The following is a 14,813-nucleotide window of genomic DNA, read 5'->3' on the forward strand; positions in this document are numbered from 1 at the left end:
GAATATAAAGTCAGTTAAAGAACTGGTTGTAGGGGTTGGGGATTTAAGCTCAGTGGTTGAGTGCTTACCTAGCAAGCACTGGGTTCAGTCCTCAGCTCCAGAAAAAAAAAAGAAAAGAAAAAAGAACTGATTGTAAAAATCATATGTATTCATGGAGCATGGAACTCAGTTGGTAGAGTGCCTGCTAATATGTACCAGGCCCCACATAAGCCTCTGCGTTTGATCCCCAGCACTGCATAAACTGGGTGTGCTGGCTTATGCCTGTAATCTTAGCACTTGTGAGGTAGGTGGATCATGGGTTCCAGATCATTTTAGATACGGAGTTTGGAGAATGTCTCAATTGAAAAACAAACAATAACAAAATGTTTACAGGGATACTACACATTATAATCCCTCATTGTCTCATTATAGATTGATTTATAAATTTACTGCTCTTTAAAAGGCTTACTTAATTTTAGTTTTTGTGTTATGAGTGTTTTGCCTGCATGTATGTACATGCATCGTGTGTGTGCAGTGCCTTTGGAGCCCAGAAGAGGGAATCAGAATCCTCGGAACTGAAGTTGTGAGCCACTATGTGGCTGCTGGAAACTGAACCTCAGTCCTGCAAGCCCAGCAACTCCCCTTGACCAGTCGTCGGCCATCTCTTCACCCACATACTTGACTTTTATAAAAACCGGTGTTTTCAAGCTTCATTAATTTTATAGTCTCCAAATAGATCACAACATATTCCAACAATTATAGAGTTTGACTTATACATGAGCTAAGGAAGTTTTATCCTAGTCTTATTTTGATGAAGAACATTGTGAATTATAACAAAAGATGGAAGCATTTTGTACAAACAGAAAACAGTCACAGCAGATAACATTAACGCTATATTAATAACTTCTACTCTTTCTTGAACATTTCACTTTGGTGAGAAAGCAATATACTTTCTTTTTCAAAGATTTATTTATTTATTATGTATACAGAAGAGGGTGCCAGATCTCATTGCAGATGGTTGTGAGCCACCATGTGGGTACTGGGAATTGAACTCAGGACCTCTGGAAGAGCAGTCAGTGTTCTTAACCTCTGAGCCATCTCTCCAGCCCCGAGAAAGCAATATACTTTTTATTACGAAAAATTCATAAAACTTAAACGAGAATATTTCTACCAGGTAGTTACAGTGATTGTAGTATTCTAACTAGTTTTCCATATTGTGTTAGTTAACCTAGTCAAGTTAACTTGATTAGATTGAGAGATGCCTGTATTAGCACTCAACACCTATCTATGCGGGTCTTTCTGCAGACTTCAGGTTGTGAGTCTCTGATCCAGTGAACTGACAAATTCGAGTTTTGGATGCACGCCATGAGGAGGACATGTGGGAGATAGGGCCTTGCTGGGGGAAGTGGGCTGCTGGGGACTTGGACATGTGGGAGGTAGGGCCTTGCTGGGGGAAGTGGGCTGCTGGGGACTTGCTTTCCATCTCAGTTGTAACCTCCCCATTTTTTCTCCCTGCTCCCAGCTCTCACATAATGAGCAGCTCTGCTCCACCACAACCTTCCAACTGTAATGTTTCTTTCCTGAGGCCTTGAGCAGTGGGCAGACTACACTGAAACCTCTGAATACACCCTTCCTTCTCTGCGTCCCTCCTCCATTTTTGTCACAGCTATGGAAAACTCACATAAATAATACTAAACAAATAACATGTGATATTATTATACAAAGTCCCATTTTCACTTGATGTTATCTTTGAGACCTTTCTGAATCAATGGACCACCATCGTTTCAATGGACATGAGGTGCTACAACCTCCCAAACAATATTTTAGGTTTGGGCACACAATTATTTTGGTAAGAAGACAAAAAACGAAGTGTAGATGGTAAGTCATGTACCTCACACGGGGACTGGGACCAAGTCTCTGTACATCCATGGGTGAGTACAAATTCAACATCTTTCACCCGGGGGGGGGGGTGGGGGGGAAGCACAACTTTGATTTCTGACCCAGTGAGTACACCACGTGCTGTTCAAGGCCCTGAAGTGCTGTGAGCAAGACAGAGTTCCAAATAAAATGGCTATGAACCGATGGCTTCATCGGAAGCCCAGGTGTAAACAAGAGGTGTCATGCAGAGCCTGCAAGGGAACACGGGACTGAAAATGTGACATGCTCACCTGGCTGCAAGCACTCAACCCTGAGCCTTGGCTGGTAACTAAGGTCTCATTTTATAAACAAGGAACCGATGTCGGGGGAATCTTAGGTAAATTATCCTGGGGGAAGCTTATGTAAATTAGCAGGACCTATTCTCGGCAGAGGTGATATTCAAACTGAGGTCAGTGGCCCCGATGTTTCTATAGTTCTGAGTTATATATTGAGAAAGAAGATAAAAACAGAGCAAGCCCAGAGAACAGTATGCATCTCTTTAGTTTACCTGAACTGCTGTTTCTCAGTGTGAAGGTCTGTAGGATCAGGCTTGCATTTCCTGGAGGAAGGATGAAAACCCCTGAAATACATTCTCCCTGCATAATCTGCATGATTTATGCTACTTACTTGGTTTGATTTTGGGCCAGTCAGCTTGTTCTATTCTGTGATCTTCATACTTTATGTCCAAATAAGCAAATATATAACGAATAATTTCTGCTCTCCCCCTCATATTAAAATAAATCAGTTTGTAGTTTGGCATGGTGCAACTCTGGAAAGAGATAAAAGGGAGGTAGCATTTTTTTCAATTTTTAATCCTCTGACAGTTTTATACATGTGTGTATTTATAATGAATTTTAGTGATTTTCTGCCGGTTACTCTCTTTCATCCGTTCTCCCTCTCCCTCTTCCCTTGAAACTGTTCTTCCCAACAAAGCTTGAAATCATTGATTCCTGGTGGCTGGGGGCCAGCCCCAACAGTGAACTGGTTCCAGACAGCATGTAAGGATCAGGTGAGAGAAAGGTTGAGTTGAACACATAGATGGGAAAACTTCGCAAATCTGACTGACTAGCAATCAGAAAATTTCTTTATTTATACAGATTTTAATGACACTCATGATTTCTCAAGAGATACAGATCTCATCATTTTGTCCTGGGCATAATTCTCTAGTATGCCCAGGGTTATAGATTAAGTCCAGATAAAATAGACTTTATTATCAGCCCCATATGCCCATTCCTAGAATTCTACAGATCACTTCATCTTAAGCAAGCTTAATATAGCAGCTTGTTCTTAGGCTGGCAGCAGTTTGTGGTTTCAAAATGTTTTAGGCGATAATCTGAGTCAGTCCAGGTGAATCACCATGCTTTGGACAGTATATCATTAACTTTTGTTGGTCAGTCATATTACTTGCAAATTAAACTAAGCCTAAGGAAGTTCTCAGGCTTGGGGACTGTTGTAGCTACTATTCAATTCTTTTTGTGTGTGTGTGTGTGTGTGTGTGTGTGTGTGTGTGTGTGTGTGTGTGTTTGAGACAGGGTTTCTCTGTGTAGCTTTGGTGCCTGTCCTGGAACTCACTCTGTAGCCCATGTAGCCCAGACTGGCCTTGAACACAGAGAGATCTGCCTGGCTCTGCCTCCTGAGTGCTGGGGTTAAAGGTGTGCACCACCACTGCTCGGCGTATTTATAATCTTATAAGAATTTATTAAATAAAAGAATTCTTTTGTTTCTAAGTTAGGTAACATCACAGCAACCTGATATAAATCAATCTTTTTAGGAATGTCAAATCCTAATACCTTACGCGTCTTATATTCTTCTATGTCTTCTTATGCCACCTGTACATGCTGTTATATCCTAGTCATTCTCTTACTGCTGAATTCTTTTTAGAGGCTTAATGTGTATGTGGGCTTCCATCTTGTAGGGTATGTTTCTATGAAATTGGAAGTGTACTGTAAAGGAGTTCTGTGCTCTAATCTGCTGCCAGTTCTTCTGTTCTGCTGAACCTCCTCAGCCTCCTCTGAATTCGTAGGGTTCTATTTTCTTCTCGAGTTTGCATAGGGGCAGATAACAACCTCCAAGGCACAGAGAAGACCCCTAAGTAGAGTCAACTAAGGTTAAGTCCCTGAAAGCAGGGGGTAGTATGTTCAGGACTTCTTCACGGGTATACAGAAACAATTTTCTCAGAAAAGACATAGATAAATCATCATGCTAATAGCCCCCAAGAGTGTAACACACAGAGATGCAAACTGAGAGTGAAGGGCATCACGTCAACGATTGTAGCATGTGGCTTATTTAGCTTTGCTGGAACTTTCTCAAGCAGCTGTGCTGGCTCCATGACTTTTCACATCCTCTAGGGGATGGTTGTGCCATCTTGTAAACACTCAAAGTGAGACTACAGGAAACTCAAAAAATTTTAGTGACTTACATTCAACAAACAATGATGATGATATAATGACTGAGCAACTGACATGTTTTCACTTGAAATAGACTTCTACTCAGTTATTCTGTGTCTTTGGGCTAGTTTATAGAGGTTCCCTGAATTTCAAAGTCTACTTAAAAATATAGGTATTGCCCTCTGGATAAGTGAGACAGTTGATTAGCTTGAACTGCTTGGGAGGCCCCCAGGCAGTGGGACCAGGACCTGTCCTTAGTGCATGAACGGGCTGTTTGGAACCTGGGGCCTATGCAGGGACACTTTGCTCAGCCTGGAAGGAGGGGACTGGACCTGCCTGTACTGAATCTACCAGGCTGAGCTGAATCCCGAGGGGAGTCCTTGCCCTGGAGGAGATGGGAATGGGGGTGGGCTGGGAGGAGGGCGGGGTGGGGGGTGGGAGGAGGGAGGACAGGGGACTCTGTGGCTGATATGTAAAATTAAATTAAATTATAAAATGAAAAAGAAATAAACTTAAAAAATATAGGTATTGACATAGATTTGGTTAATAAGAATTATATAGATAAAATTCTAAGTCTAATACTAAACTGTTACTAGTATTAATAATTACCTTAATCTCTCATATTGTAGACAAGAATAATCATTGGCTACTACATTCTGATGCAGTAATTGTAGCAGGTACATGAAAACTGTTCATTTAGTGGTGAATTACAAGTGAGGGTCCAGTGATGATGGTGTGCCAGAGGCCTTGAACCAAAACAATCAGAATTTTGTGGGTAGGGCTGATTGGACAAAAGAGTATACTGCATCACACAGTGCAGCTTCCAATGCCACAAGGATGAATGAAGAGGTTTTGGAAAGATGGAGAAGTCAGGTAGTTTTTTGTTTTCTTTTTGTTTTGTTTTGAATTACCCTTTTTTGGGGGGTTCTATTGAAGGGGAGGCTTCAGGGGTGAGGGGTGGATATAGAGGGACTGGGAGGTGTTCAGAATTGGGGTGCACAATAAAGAATCAATAAAGAACTGTGTTCTAAAATAATAAAAGTGGTGAATTAAAATGGTTTATTTTCTGGTCTGGAGAAAAGGCTCAGTGGGTAAATGCATGTGCTGTGTAGACCTGATGACCTGAGTTTAATACATGGAACCCATGTAAAAAAGTCAGATGTGGCAGCTCATGTCTGTAATCCTAGTTCCAGCACTGCAGTGGCAGGTGCAGGCAGAGACAGGAGAATGGGCCTAAAGTTTAGTGAATGCTACATAGTGGCAGAAATAACAAGAGAGACCCTGCCTCAAAAACAAGATGGAGAGAGAGATAATTCCCCCCCACCCCCCCCACCCCCCGAGCCAGTAAGCTTACTTGCCTTCTAAGCCTGCTCACCTGAGTTCTATTTCCAGAACATTCATAAATGTGAAAGGAGGGAACTGACTCCATAATGACCAGTTCTGACTTCCATGTATGCACCGTGGCACACACACATTATGTACACATACACACACACACACACACACAAAAAAAAAATAATTAAAAATGTAAAGTAATAAAGATCCTTTAGAATATACAGTATGAAATTGCAATTTTTAATAGAAAATGAAAACAAATTTGTTATAATTCCTTGATGTATTTATTTTAAATATCAAAAAAGCAAAGTATCCCTCACTGTGAAACTGGTATTCCTAGTTGTAATTTTGCATTGAAGAGCTTTTTATCATATATAACAAATTTGGTTATCATATATCAGTTTCTACATCACAAAAAAATTTATTTCTCCTTCTATACATTATATACATGTGAGACATATATGTCCATTGCATTAAAAATTACATATGTAACTTTTTTAAATCAAATGTCCACAAATGTCAGTGATCACCTTGTTCATTCTGATGTAGTTGAAGCTAGATAGTTACAATTTTCCTTGGTTATAATAAAAGATAAGTTAGATATAAAACCTTAGACTCACAAATATAAGATAGATATCTTCTTTATTTTTGCTAAATAGACTAGATATTATAATTGCAATTTTCACTTGATAATTGTTTTGTTATCTGTAATTTTACTATATGAAAGTTAAAACCTTCCTTTTTGAAAAAAAAGAAAAAAAGAAGTTCTGTGGGATGTTCTGTATGGCAAATGCATTCCTCTGATTGGTTAGTAAATAAAACACTGATTGGCCAGTAGCCAGGCAGGAAGTATAGGCGGAACAAGAGAGAAGAGAATTCTGGGAAGTGGAAGGCAGAGGGGAGAGACCTGCAATCCACCACTTTGACAAGTGAGATGTAAGGTACCGGTAAGCCACCAGCCATGTGGCAAAGTATAGATTAATAGAAATGGGTTAATTTAAGATAGAAGAAGTAGGTTTTGAGAAGCCTGAGCCAGTAGGCCAAACAGTTTAAATAATATAAGCCTCTGTGTGTTTATTTTATAAGTGGGCTACCAGACTGATGGGGCTTAGTGGGACCTGGAGAAAAGCTCTCTAGCTACACCATTCTGTCATGATCACAACTCTGAAGAAGAAAAAAAAATTAAAAACCCCTTAACAGACCCCGAATCGGAAAAAAGTTCCTGGACCCCATGAGGAGTCTTATCTGAAAATTTAGAGCAAATTCTACATGAATGTGAACCAATAGACTCAGTTTCTTTTCTTTTCTTTCTTTTACTTTTTTTTTTTTTTGCTGTTTTATTCTAGAATTTTTCCAACCTAATATTTTTATTGATTATTGGGGAATTTCATAAAATGCACCCCAATCATATGCACTTCCCAGTCCTCCAGGTCTGCCCCCTACCCTTGTGACCTCTCCCACACCAAAAAAAAAAAAAGAAGGAGGAGGAGGAGGAGGAGGAGGAGGAGGAGGAGGAGGAAGAAAGAAAGAAGACAGAAAGAGAGAAAGAAAGACAGAAAGAGAGAAAGAAACATAAAACAGGGCCTGGAGAGATGGCTCCGAGGTTAAGAGCACCGACTCCTCTTCCAGAGGTCCTGAGTTCAATTCCCAGCACCCACATGGTGGCTCACAACCCTCTGTAATGAGATCTGGTGCCCTCTTCTGGTGTGCAGGCAGGATACTGTATGCATAATAAATACAGAACAAACAAAAAACAAAAAGAAACATAAAACAAAAGCAACCATAACAAAACCCAAAGAAACTCGGTTTCTCTGTTGTCAACAACAGCCGTGCTTTTACACGCCCAACCCTGAGCAGACCGGTTAACTTAGTAAGATAAGATGGCAGTGAATTATGTGAGAAGATCAGGAAAGACGACTGCTGTCTACATTCCAAAGTTGTTTCCGGCCACAAAAAAATATGATGTAGGAATTAGGCTGATTATGACAAAGCTATACCCGGAAGAGTTAAGAACTCTTCCAGAGGATAAAGCTGAGGCTCAAGGAGTCTTGGTGATGATATTAGCTTTTGAATATTAGCCGTTTCCTGCTATGAGTTTCTCATGTGCTGTTGTAGCTTTTCCATCATTCACTGGGCACAATTTCCCCTATACAATTAAAGTATTTGTACAGTTTTCTCCAACTGTGATCCAACAGACACAGTCAAAATCCCTAATTTCAGGCCTTTCTGTAATTGTCGTCATTAGCAGCATCCGGCCAGGTCCATCCCAGGATGGAGGGAAATATCTTATCTCAGATCCCTCACAGACTCTCTGGGAACATTCGTAAGCATCCAGATTATCTGCTTGAGAGGACCTTGAAGATGTGCTTGTTAAGCTTAACCTTCCCCTATCCAAAGTTTTATCTCTAATTTTAGATCTACCTTTAACAATTAACTCAGAACTAAAGGGTTTCTACTTACAGGTACATCAAGCTATAACTCTGGCTGCCCAGCCACCAAGTGCACTCCCCCACCCTGCCAGAAATCAGCAGTTAGCCGAGATAGCTTGGACAGAAAGGGACCAAAGGAAAATAAGGCAGTTTTATTTTCACTTGTCACTGATAGACTGCTAACGCATTACCTAACCACTTCTAAGAATATGGTTTGAGCACATAAATTTTCCTTTCTTAGATATCAACTGAATTTAACCCTTAGTTGATTCATTCCCATTAGTCACTTCCCTTTGGGGTTGCAGATGATGGCTGGCAGCGACTGCTCTTTATGTGGCTCTTATTGCCCCTCCTTTTGACCCTGAGAAATTTCAAGCCTGGTGACCTTGCCTTAGCCAGAGCATTGCTTGCTATTGCATGGGTATATAACTGTAAACCTCAGAGACTTGAGAACTAGATTGGAGGACAAGAAGAGAGAACTAGAGGAGTGAGATGGAAGATGAGGAAGAGCCAGATGGGGAAGAACAAGATAAGGAAGAATAAGATGTGAATGAAGGAGATGGGAGAGGAGCTAGATGGTAAAGAACTAGATGGACGAGAATCTAGACGGGCCAGAACTAAATGAAGGAATTAAGATGGCACATGGAGGGAACAGCAGATAAATGTAGAAAATCAGGCAAGAAAGAAGCTAAGTAAGAGAGAAAAATAGAAGCCATATATAGAGAGAACTGATTCAGAAAAATAAAGTGAATGGACTAAAGAGTTTTGTGTACAAAGATTTATTAGAGAATCCTTCATATTAATCCACTGCTGGTAGCATCTCTTCTGGAACTCTGGGAGAAGGCTATCAAGGGGCTGGACCCCAAAAGTCTTTGTTAAAAAGTCAAGACAGATCTGTAGGTAAATTTGGTTGTAAACTTCAAATGTCAAGGTCCTATGTCAAGGACCAAAGTAGCTAAAAGTGAAAGAACTGGGGAGAACCTCACCTTGCAGGCAGTGGGACTTGTGGAAAATGCCTTGTAAATAAGGTGATGTGGTGTTTGTCCAAGTCTAGAGATAGAGCACCTCAAAAGGAAACTGCTCATATATGAACATTACATTCCAGTGGAGACATAAAGGGGCAAGACCAAAGAAAAGCATATAATTAGACTAAGTTGCCTCACACAGGAAATGCTACCTCAACAGTCAGTAGGCAAAGGCAAACAGATATTTGTTTATTTATTTTATGTCATTAATTTTTATCATGGCCAAGCTTATAATCTTTTATTTTATTTTTTATTTTTTACTAAGAATTTTTTTATTCATTTTATATACCAATCACAGATCCCCCTTTCTCCTCTCCTCCCCCCCTCCAGCCTTCTCCCCTACAACCCACCCCCCATTCCCTCCTCTGAAAAGGTAAGGCTTCCCATGGGGAGTCAGCAAAGCTTGGTATATTAAGTTGAGGCAGATGCAAGCCCTTTCCCCTGCATCAAGGCTGTGCAAGGTGTCCCACCATAGGCAGTGGGTTAGGAAAAGCCAGCTCATACACCAGGGATGGATCCTGATCCTACTGCCAGGGGGCCTCTTAAGCAGATCAAGCTACATACCTGGGCAGACAGATTTTTTTTAATCTCAACCCTCAGTAAGCAGAGGCAGAGAGATCTCCGTGAGTTCTAAGCCAGCATGATCTACGTAATTTCCAGAAGAGCCAGGATTACATAGAGAGACTTTTCCCCAACAAACCAAACAAACAAAAATGCCGCTCAGGTTATTTGGCTGTGATTTGACTGAACCTGATTTGGACAGAGCCTGAGACCTCTGGCATCATGTTGGGCTTATTTTTCCTGGTGGCTTCATTTCTGAACTTTCTGATCCCATGCTGCTCTAAGTATTTCACATAGGGAAAATGGCATTTTCTCTCTGAAGAGAAGAGAAAGTAAGAAAAAGTGTATCTACTTTCTTAACACTCCAAGGGAAGCCATGTAAAGTTCCTGATTGAGTAGAAAGATATTTGGAAAATAACATGCACATTTCCTGAGCACATGACTGAGAAGTAGAGGTCCTGGGTAATGCTTCCAGTTACAAACTCACATGGATTTCTAGCCAATGTAAGGTGAAATTCTTAGCATTTGCTAAACTTGTTAGGAAACAATATTTCACACGGTTAATAGAATTTTTAGAAGCACCCCGTCTTGTGTACTTCCATTCTATTAGGTTTGTAGCTATGTTTACTTTATGTGATACTGATATTTTCAGCTGATTGTAAGAAAAATATGGAAGCAGTCAACACAGTGGTAGTTTTAATGTGATTATTCATAGAATGTGAATTATGGTAAAATCATTTAAACTTGAATAGGTGGGTGTCTTACTTTGACTGAAAGAATACAGATAAAATATAGTCTAATATATTTCATCTGTATGCCAGAAAGACAACAGAAATCCCAAGCCCACTACCAGGCAGAAAGACGTTAATATTAAACTGCTGCTTTAAACATATTAATAAGGGTTTCATCATATAAAAAGGGGAGGACACGTTTGGAATCGTTTTAAAGGATAGAAAACTTACAAATCAGAGCATCGATAATTTTGTATTTTTTTCCAGTCTCTCTCTTTTTCTGACCAGCCTCCTGGCTTGCTGAAGCAGGCAGTGAGATAGTACTTGTCACAGGAATGTCTGTCTAAGTGGTGGCCATGAAACTCCAGCCCAGCATTCAGCTCTAGACACGGGTGACTGATCTTGCCATTTTATCACATTCTAGTACTTCATGACTAGCAGCTTAACCTGCTTTCTCTTATGCTTGCTCTTCTTGGGAGTGGTATGAGACTTCCTCCATATCTTAACACCGCCAGAAGTCTCAACACAAGAATGCTGTAGTCAGAAAAAGTCCCACCATCTTCCATCTGGTTACAATAGCCTTTGCTGATTGGGAGGAATGCCTTCCTTATCCCGAATCTTGGCCTTCACACCTTCTATGGTTCAGTCTTCAGCATGATAGTCTTCTCCATAGGGGTCTTTACAAAATTCTGTGTCTTGGCCATGGTTCCACCACAGATGGTCAATTGCAAAGGCAATTTTAGAATTTGTTTAGCAACAAGGACCTAACTCAGCTCTCACATTTCAATAAAAGACATTTGGAACTCAGAGACACTTAGGGCTTCCTGCCAAGTTCTTTACACATGTCCAGCAATTCTACAATAATGAGAGTCTGGAGTACACAACTGAAAGCGTCCATGGTCATTCCAATAGTCCCTTTGTGGTGTGTCTTAACCCCACCACTGAGCCACCCAGTGCAGTGGACATGGTCCAATGTTTGCACCTCATTTGTGTAAACTCTGATATTTTACAATACAGAAGCTGGGTGCAGAGAGCCACTGAGGGGCCACTGTCCATAAGAGACAAACTTCTTGCAATGTTGGCATCCAGAAACAGCAGCGGTTTCCCCCTAACAACAGGGGTTGGAGAGTACACCGACTTCCCTCATTTCATAGTGCCTGGGGGGAGATTTTTAGTTTGGATCTGGAAAATTTATCAGATTGGAGAGAAAAGTTTGGATCAAGAGAGAAGCAGAAGAAGCCTTACTAACTAAGTTGCCGATTTCAAATACTGGATGTTTAATTTTGAGCCAGTAAGTTGGTATCTCTATTTTTTTTTTAATTAAAAAAACCAACTAATTACTATTTTAGAGGCTTGTCGTCTTCCATTAACATCTGTGCACAAGGGATAGATAACTAAACTGCTCTTTAGGAGCTTTGAGCTCAAATTTCTGAAATGAGGCTATCCTTTTTTCTTCCCTTAAACTATTTTTAAAGCCAAATGGTGATAGAAGATAATTCTTGGACGAGCATGGACTCATTTTAACAAACTATGCCGTAAAGAGATAGGATGTGATGCAAGTCAGACCCCCGAACTTAAAAAAAAAAAGGACCATAAATGAAATTTTATATTGCTTTACACACTAAGGAAAATCACCCAGGAGAGTTCTGAAGAAGTTATAAATCTGATCAAGACGGTATTTTTTCCTCCAACTGTGATGATATTTTAGGAATTTTAAAAACCTCCTTACAGATTGTCATTTGGTCATTACACGCTCATGAACATAAACAAGCTCGGGTGAGCTGGTGTTATAAGATGGAGCAGATAGAGCACACAACAGTCTCAAGTGGGGAAGACAGGGGACGATTCAAACCAAAAAAATGAGGAATTCTCACCACTTACCTATGAAGACAATGGTGTCACTTTCTTGTACCCTGTCTCTGTCTCGGCTCGTGTCTGCACTGTGGTTTCTATGATGCGTAAGTGATAGTCACAAGACAGCAAGAGGCTACTTCTTCCGCCCAAAGCCTCCCTTCATTTCTCACATGAAAAGCACGTGTCCAACAGCTCCGCCTGTGAAGGCTTCTGTGTGGCTTTTACCTTCATTTCATGAGCTTTCTGTGAAGAAATCCAACATATTTGCATAGAGAGGAATGTCACAGGTGCTTGTGTGTACAGATTGCTACAGGCTCTTTATTCTTAGTCTTACAGCACAGGCTTCTGGGGAATTCGGGAACAAGTCCAGTCACATTCGCTTCCTTCTTCAGTTCCCAGTCTCCCTGGAGAGTCCTTTGTTCTCTGCCTTCTTGCCAGGGCCCACCTCCAGTACGCTTTCCCTTTCCTCATCGCATGCTCTTCCTCTGTGGTTTCTGAGGAAACAGCCACAAAAGTAGTGTCTGCAGCATTCAGTGCCTTGCTCTTCCCTCTTCTGCCGTCTCCCGTTTCTCCAGGACTGTTGGGCATGTCATAGACACTCATCTCTATCGGATGACTGAATGCTCTTAATGTGTGTTTCTGCACATGCCACACTGTCACAGGGACTGCATTTGCATGGCTGCTTGAGCTCTGTTTACACTGGCTTCAGGGAAGAGGGCCATTGTTTGAAAGAATCCCCATGTGCAAGATGCAAACACTCTGTGAAGAGTGCCTGTGTTTACTACTAACACATACCTATCGGCTTTAGAATTCAACACAAATTTAATTTCAGTGATGATGTTAACACAGCTCAGTGAGAATGTTCAATAAAAGATGTGCCTGTGCATTATGGAGCCTACACATTATCCATGAAACATGGTAATGACAACCTGGTTTCACTTTCCAGAAAAGTCATACCCAGAGGCAACTGATCAACCAGGTAGTAAGGTCCATTTCCAAAGAGCACCTTTTACTTTGAGGAAAAACAGAAACAACAAAACTGTAATGGTAAATAAAAGAGAATAAAAATTAATATTAACTTGTAAAAAGGTTAAGAAGACATAGGTACAGCTCCTTTCCCACTCGTGAAAAGAAGCTAAATGAAACTGTCTGTGGTGAGGCTAATGGACACTGTGATAAAGGCTCCTACTGAAAAAAGACGCAAAGTGAATGACGGTGGGGTTGTGGCCGGACAAGAGCAACAATGTTTTGTGGGGGTTGTCTTTTACTGAGCCAGATTTAAAATCAGCCCACACGTCAGTTCCTCTTTATTTTGATAAAGAGGAAGTGTTTAAATCCACCTGTTCCTCCATTTGTGGTTAATGAGTTGCTAGGAAAGGAAGTTCGTGACGCTTCCTTAACCGGCTTAGGTATCTTTTACTTAGATTCTTATCATAATCAGTTATGTAGGAAACTAAACATCTGCCTAATGAAGTATTTAAACTTGGGTTGGAGTGAGCAGCAAAGCCAACTGTGTTTGTCCATGTTTCTAAACTATCTGAGAGGCCAAATGTATGGAAAAAGATTTAGTGTTTATTTTTCCAGATTTCAAGGAATGATAACACCATTTTCTTGCCCATCTTTTCAGACACTGCAAAGAATGATATAATTAAGACTGTGTAACTGCTCTGTTCCCCAACCTTTTGGCTAAAAGAGGATTCTCAAATGTCAGCAAATAAAAGTTCTATAAATTTGATGAAATATTATTGAGTGCACCCTGTGGGCCAGAGACTGAACCTAGTCCTGGCCTGTGTTAGCCTATCATCTCCATAGAGTCTCAGGCACATCCTTTGAGTAAGGTACGTGACTGACCAGCGCTTGTTAAAGCATCATTTATGGATGCGAAAATATAAATGCTAATATAGAATGAGTTAACTTATTTTTCAAGATTGTACCAGGATCAGTTCACGTCACTTCTATATCATTTCATCATGCTCTGTGGAAGGAAAGACTAGACAATGAGTATAATCTCTGGCTTAACCGTGTCCTGGGCCCCTCAAAGAGATGAGTCTGAGAATCAAAGGCTTGGCCTACTGACATGGGTGTCACTGGCTGCTGTCTTACTCAGACAGTTTCCAGAAAACACCCACCACTCTCCTCCAAGACAGTGAATGAAAACCAGGGTAAAGAGACAAAGGTTCTGGAGAATGAGAGGACAGACCCTCAAGCTGTCTTTAGCATAAAGTTAAGTGACCAAGACAAAATACTTAAATAAAAAGATGAATATTCATTCACCTTGATAATCCCCAGCATAGTATCTATTTATCATTTACAGGTACAGTAATTGGAAAGCTTCAAGTATCTTCCCAGAATTTATTTTAAAGTATATTTTTATTAGTTCTTTGACAATTTCATACATTATATTTTGAACTTATTCACCTGTCCCTCAGCTCCTCCCAGATCCACTCTTCCTTACACACCCATTGAGCTTTGTATCCTGGTTTGTTTTGAAACCCATCCAGGCTAGGCAGTGGTGGCACACACCTTTAATCCCAGCACTTGGATCTCTGTGTGTCTGAGGCCATCCTGGTCTACAGAGGGAGATCTAGGACAGGC

The 14,813-nt window shown here is 40.7% G+C and overlaps 1 protein-coding gene across 2 annotated transcripts in view; it reads right to left on the reverse strand.

Annotated features, from left to right (window-relative positions):
• Nucleotides 1-12,700, reverse strand: part of Hpgds (hematopoietic prostaglandin D synthase) — a 34,328-nt gene extending 21,628 nt beyond the window's left edge. For both annotated transcript variants that reach the window (XM_036181756.1, XM_036181755.1), the window contains exons 1-2: nucleotides 12,246-12,700; nucleotides 2,524-2,665 (exon numbers count right to left, since the gene is read on the reverse strand). In XM_036181756.1, the coding sequence (XP_036037649.1) occupies nucleotides 2,524-2,656 (133 nt within the window). In that variant the 5' untranslated portion in view covers nucleotides 2,657-2,665; nucleotides 12,246-12,700. The remainder of the gene's footprint in view (nucleotides 1-2,523; nucleotides 2,666-12,245) is intronic.
• Nucleotides 12,701-14,813: the final 2,113 nt, after the last annotated feature.

Source organism: Onychomys torridus, chromosome 3 (assembly GCF_903995425.1).
Source record: "Onychomys torridus chromosome 3, mOncTor1.1, whole genome shotgun sequence".
NCBI lineage: Eukaryota > Metazoa > Chordata > Mammalia > Rodentia > Cricetidae > Onychomys > Onychomys torridus.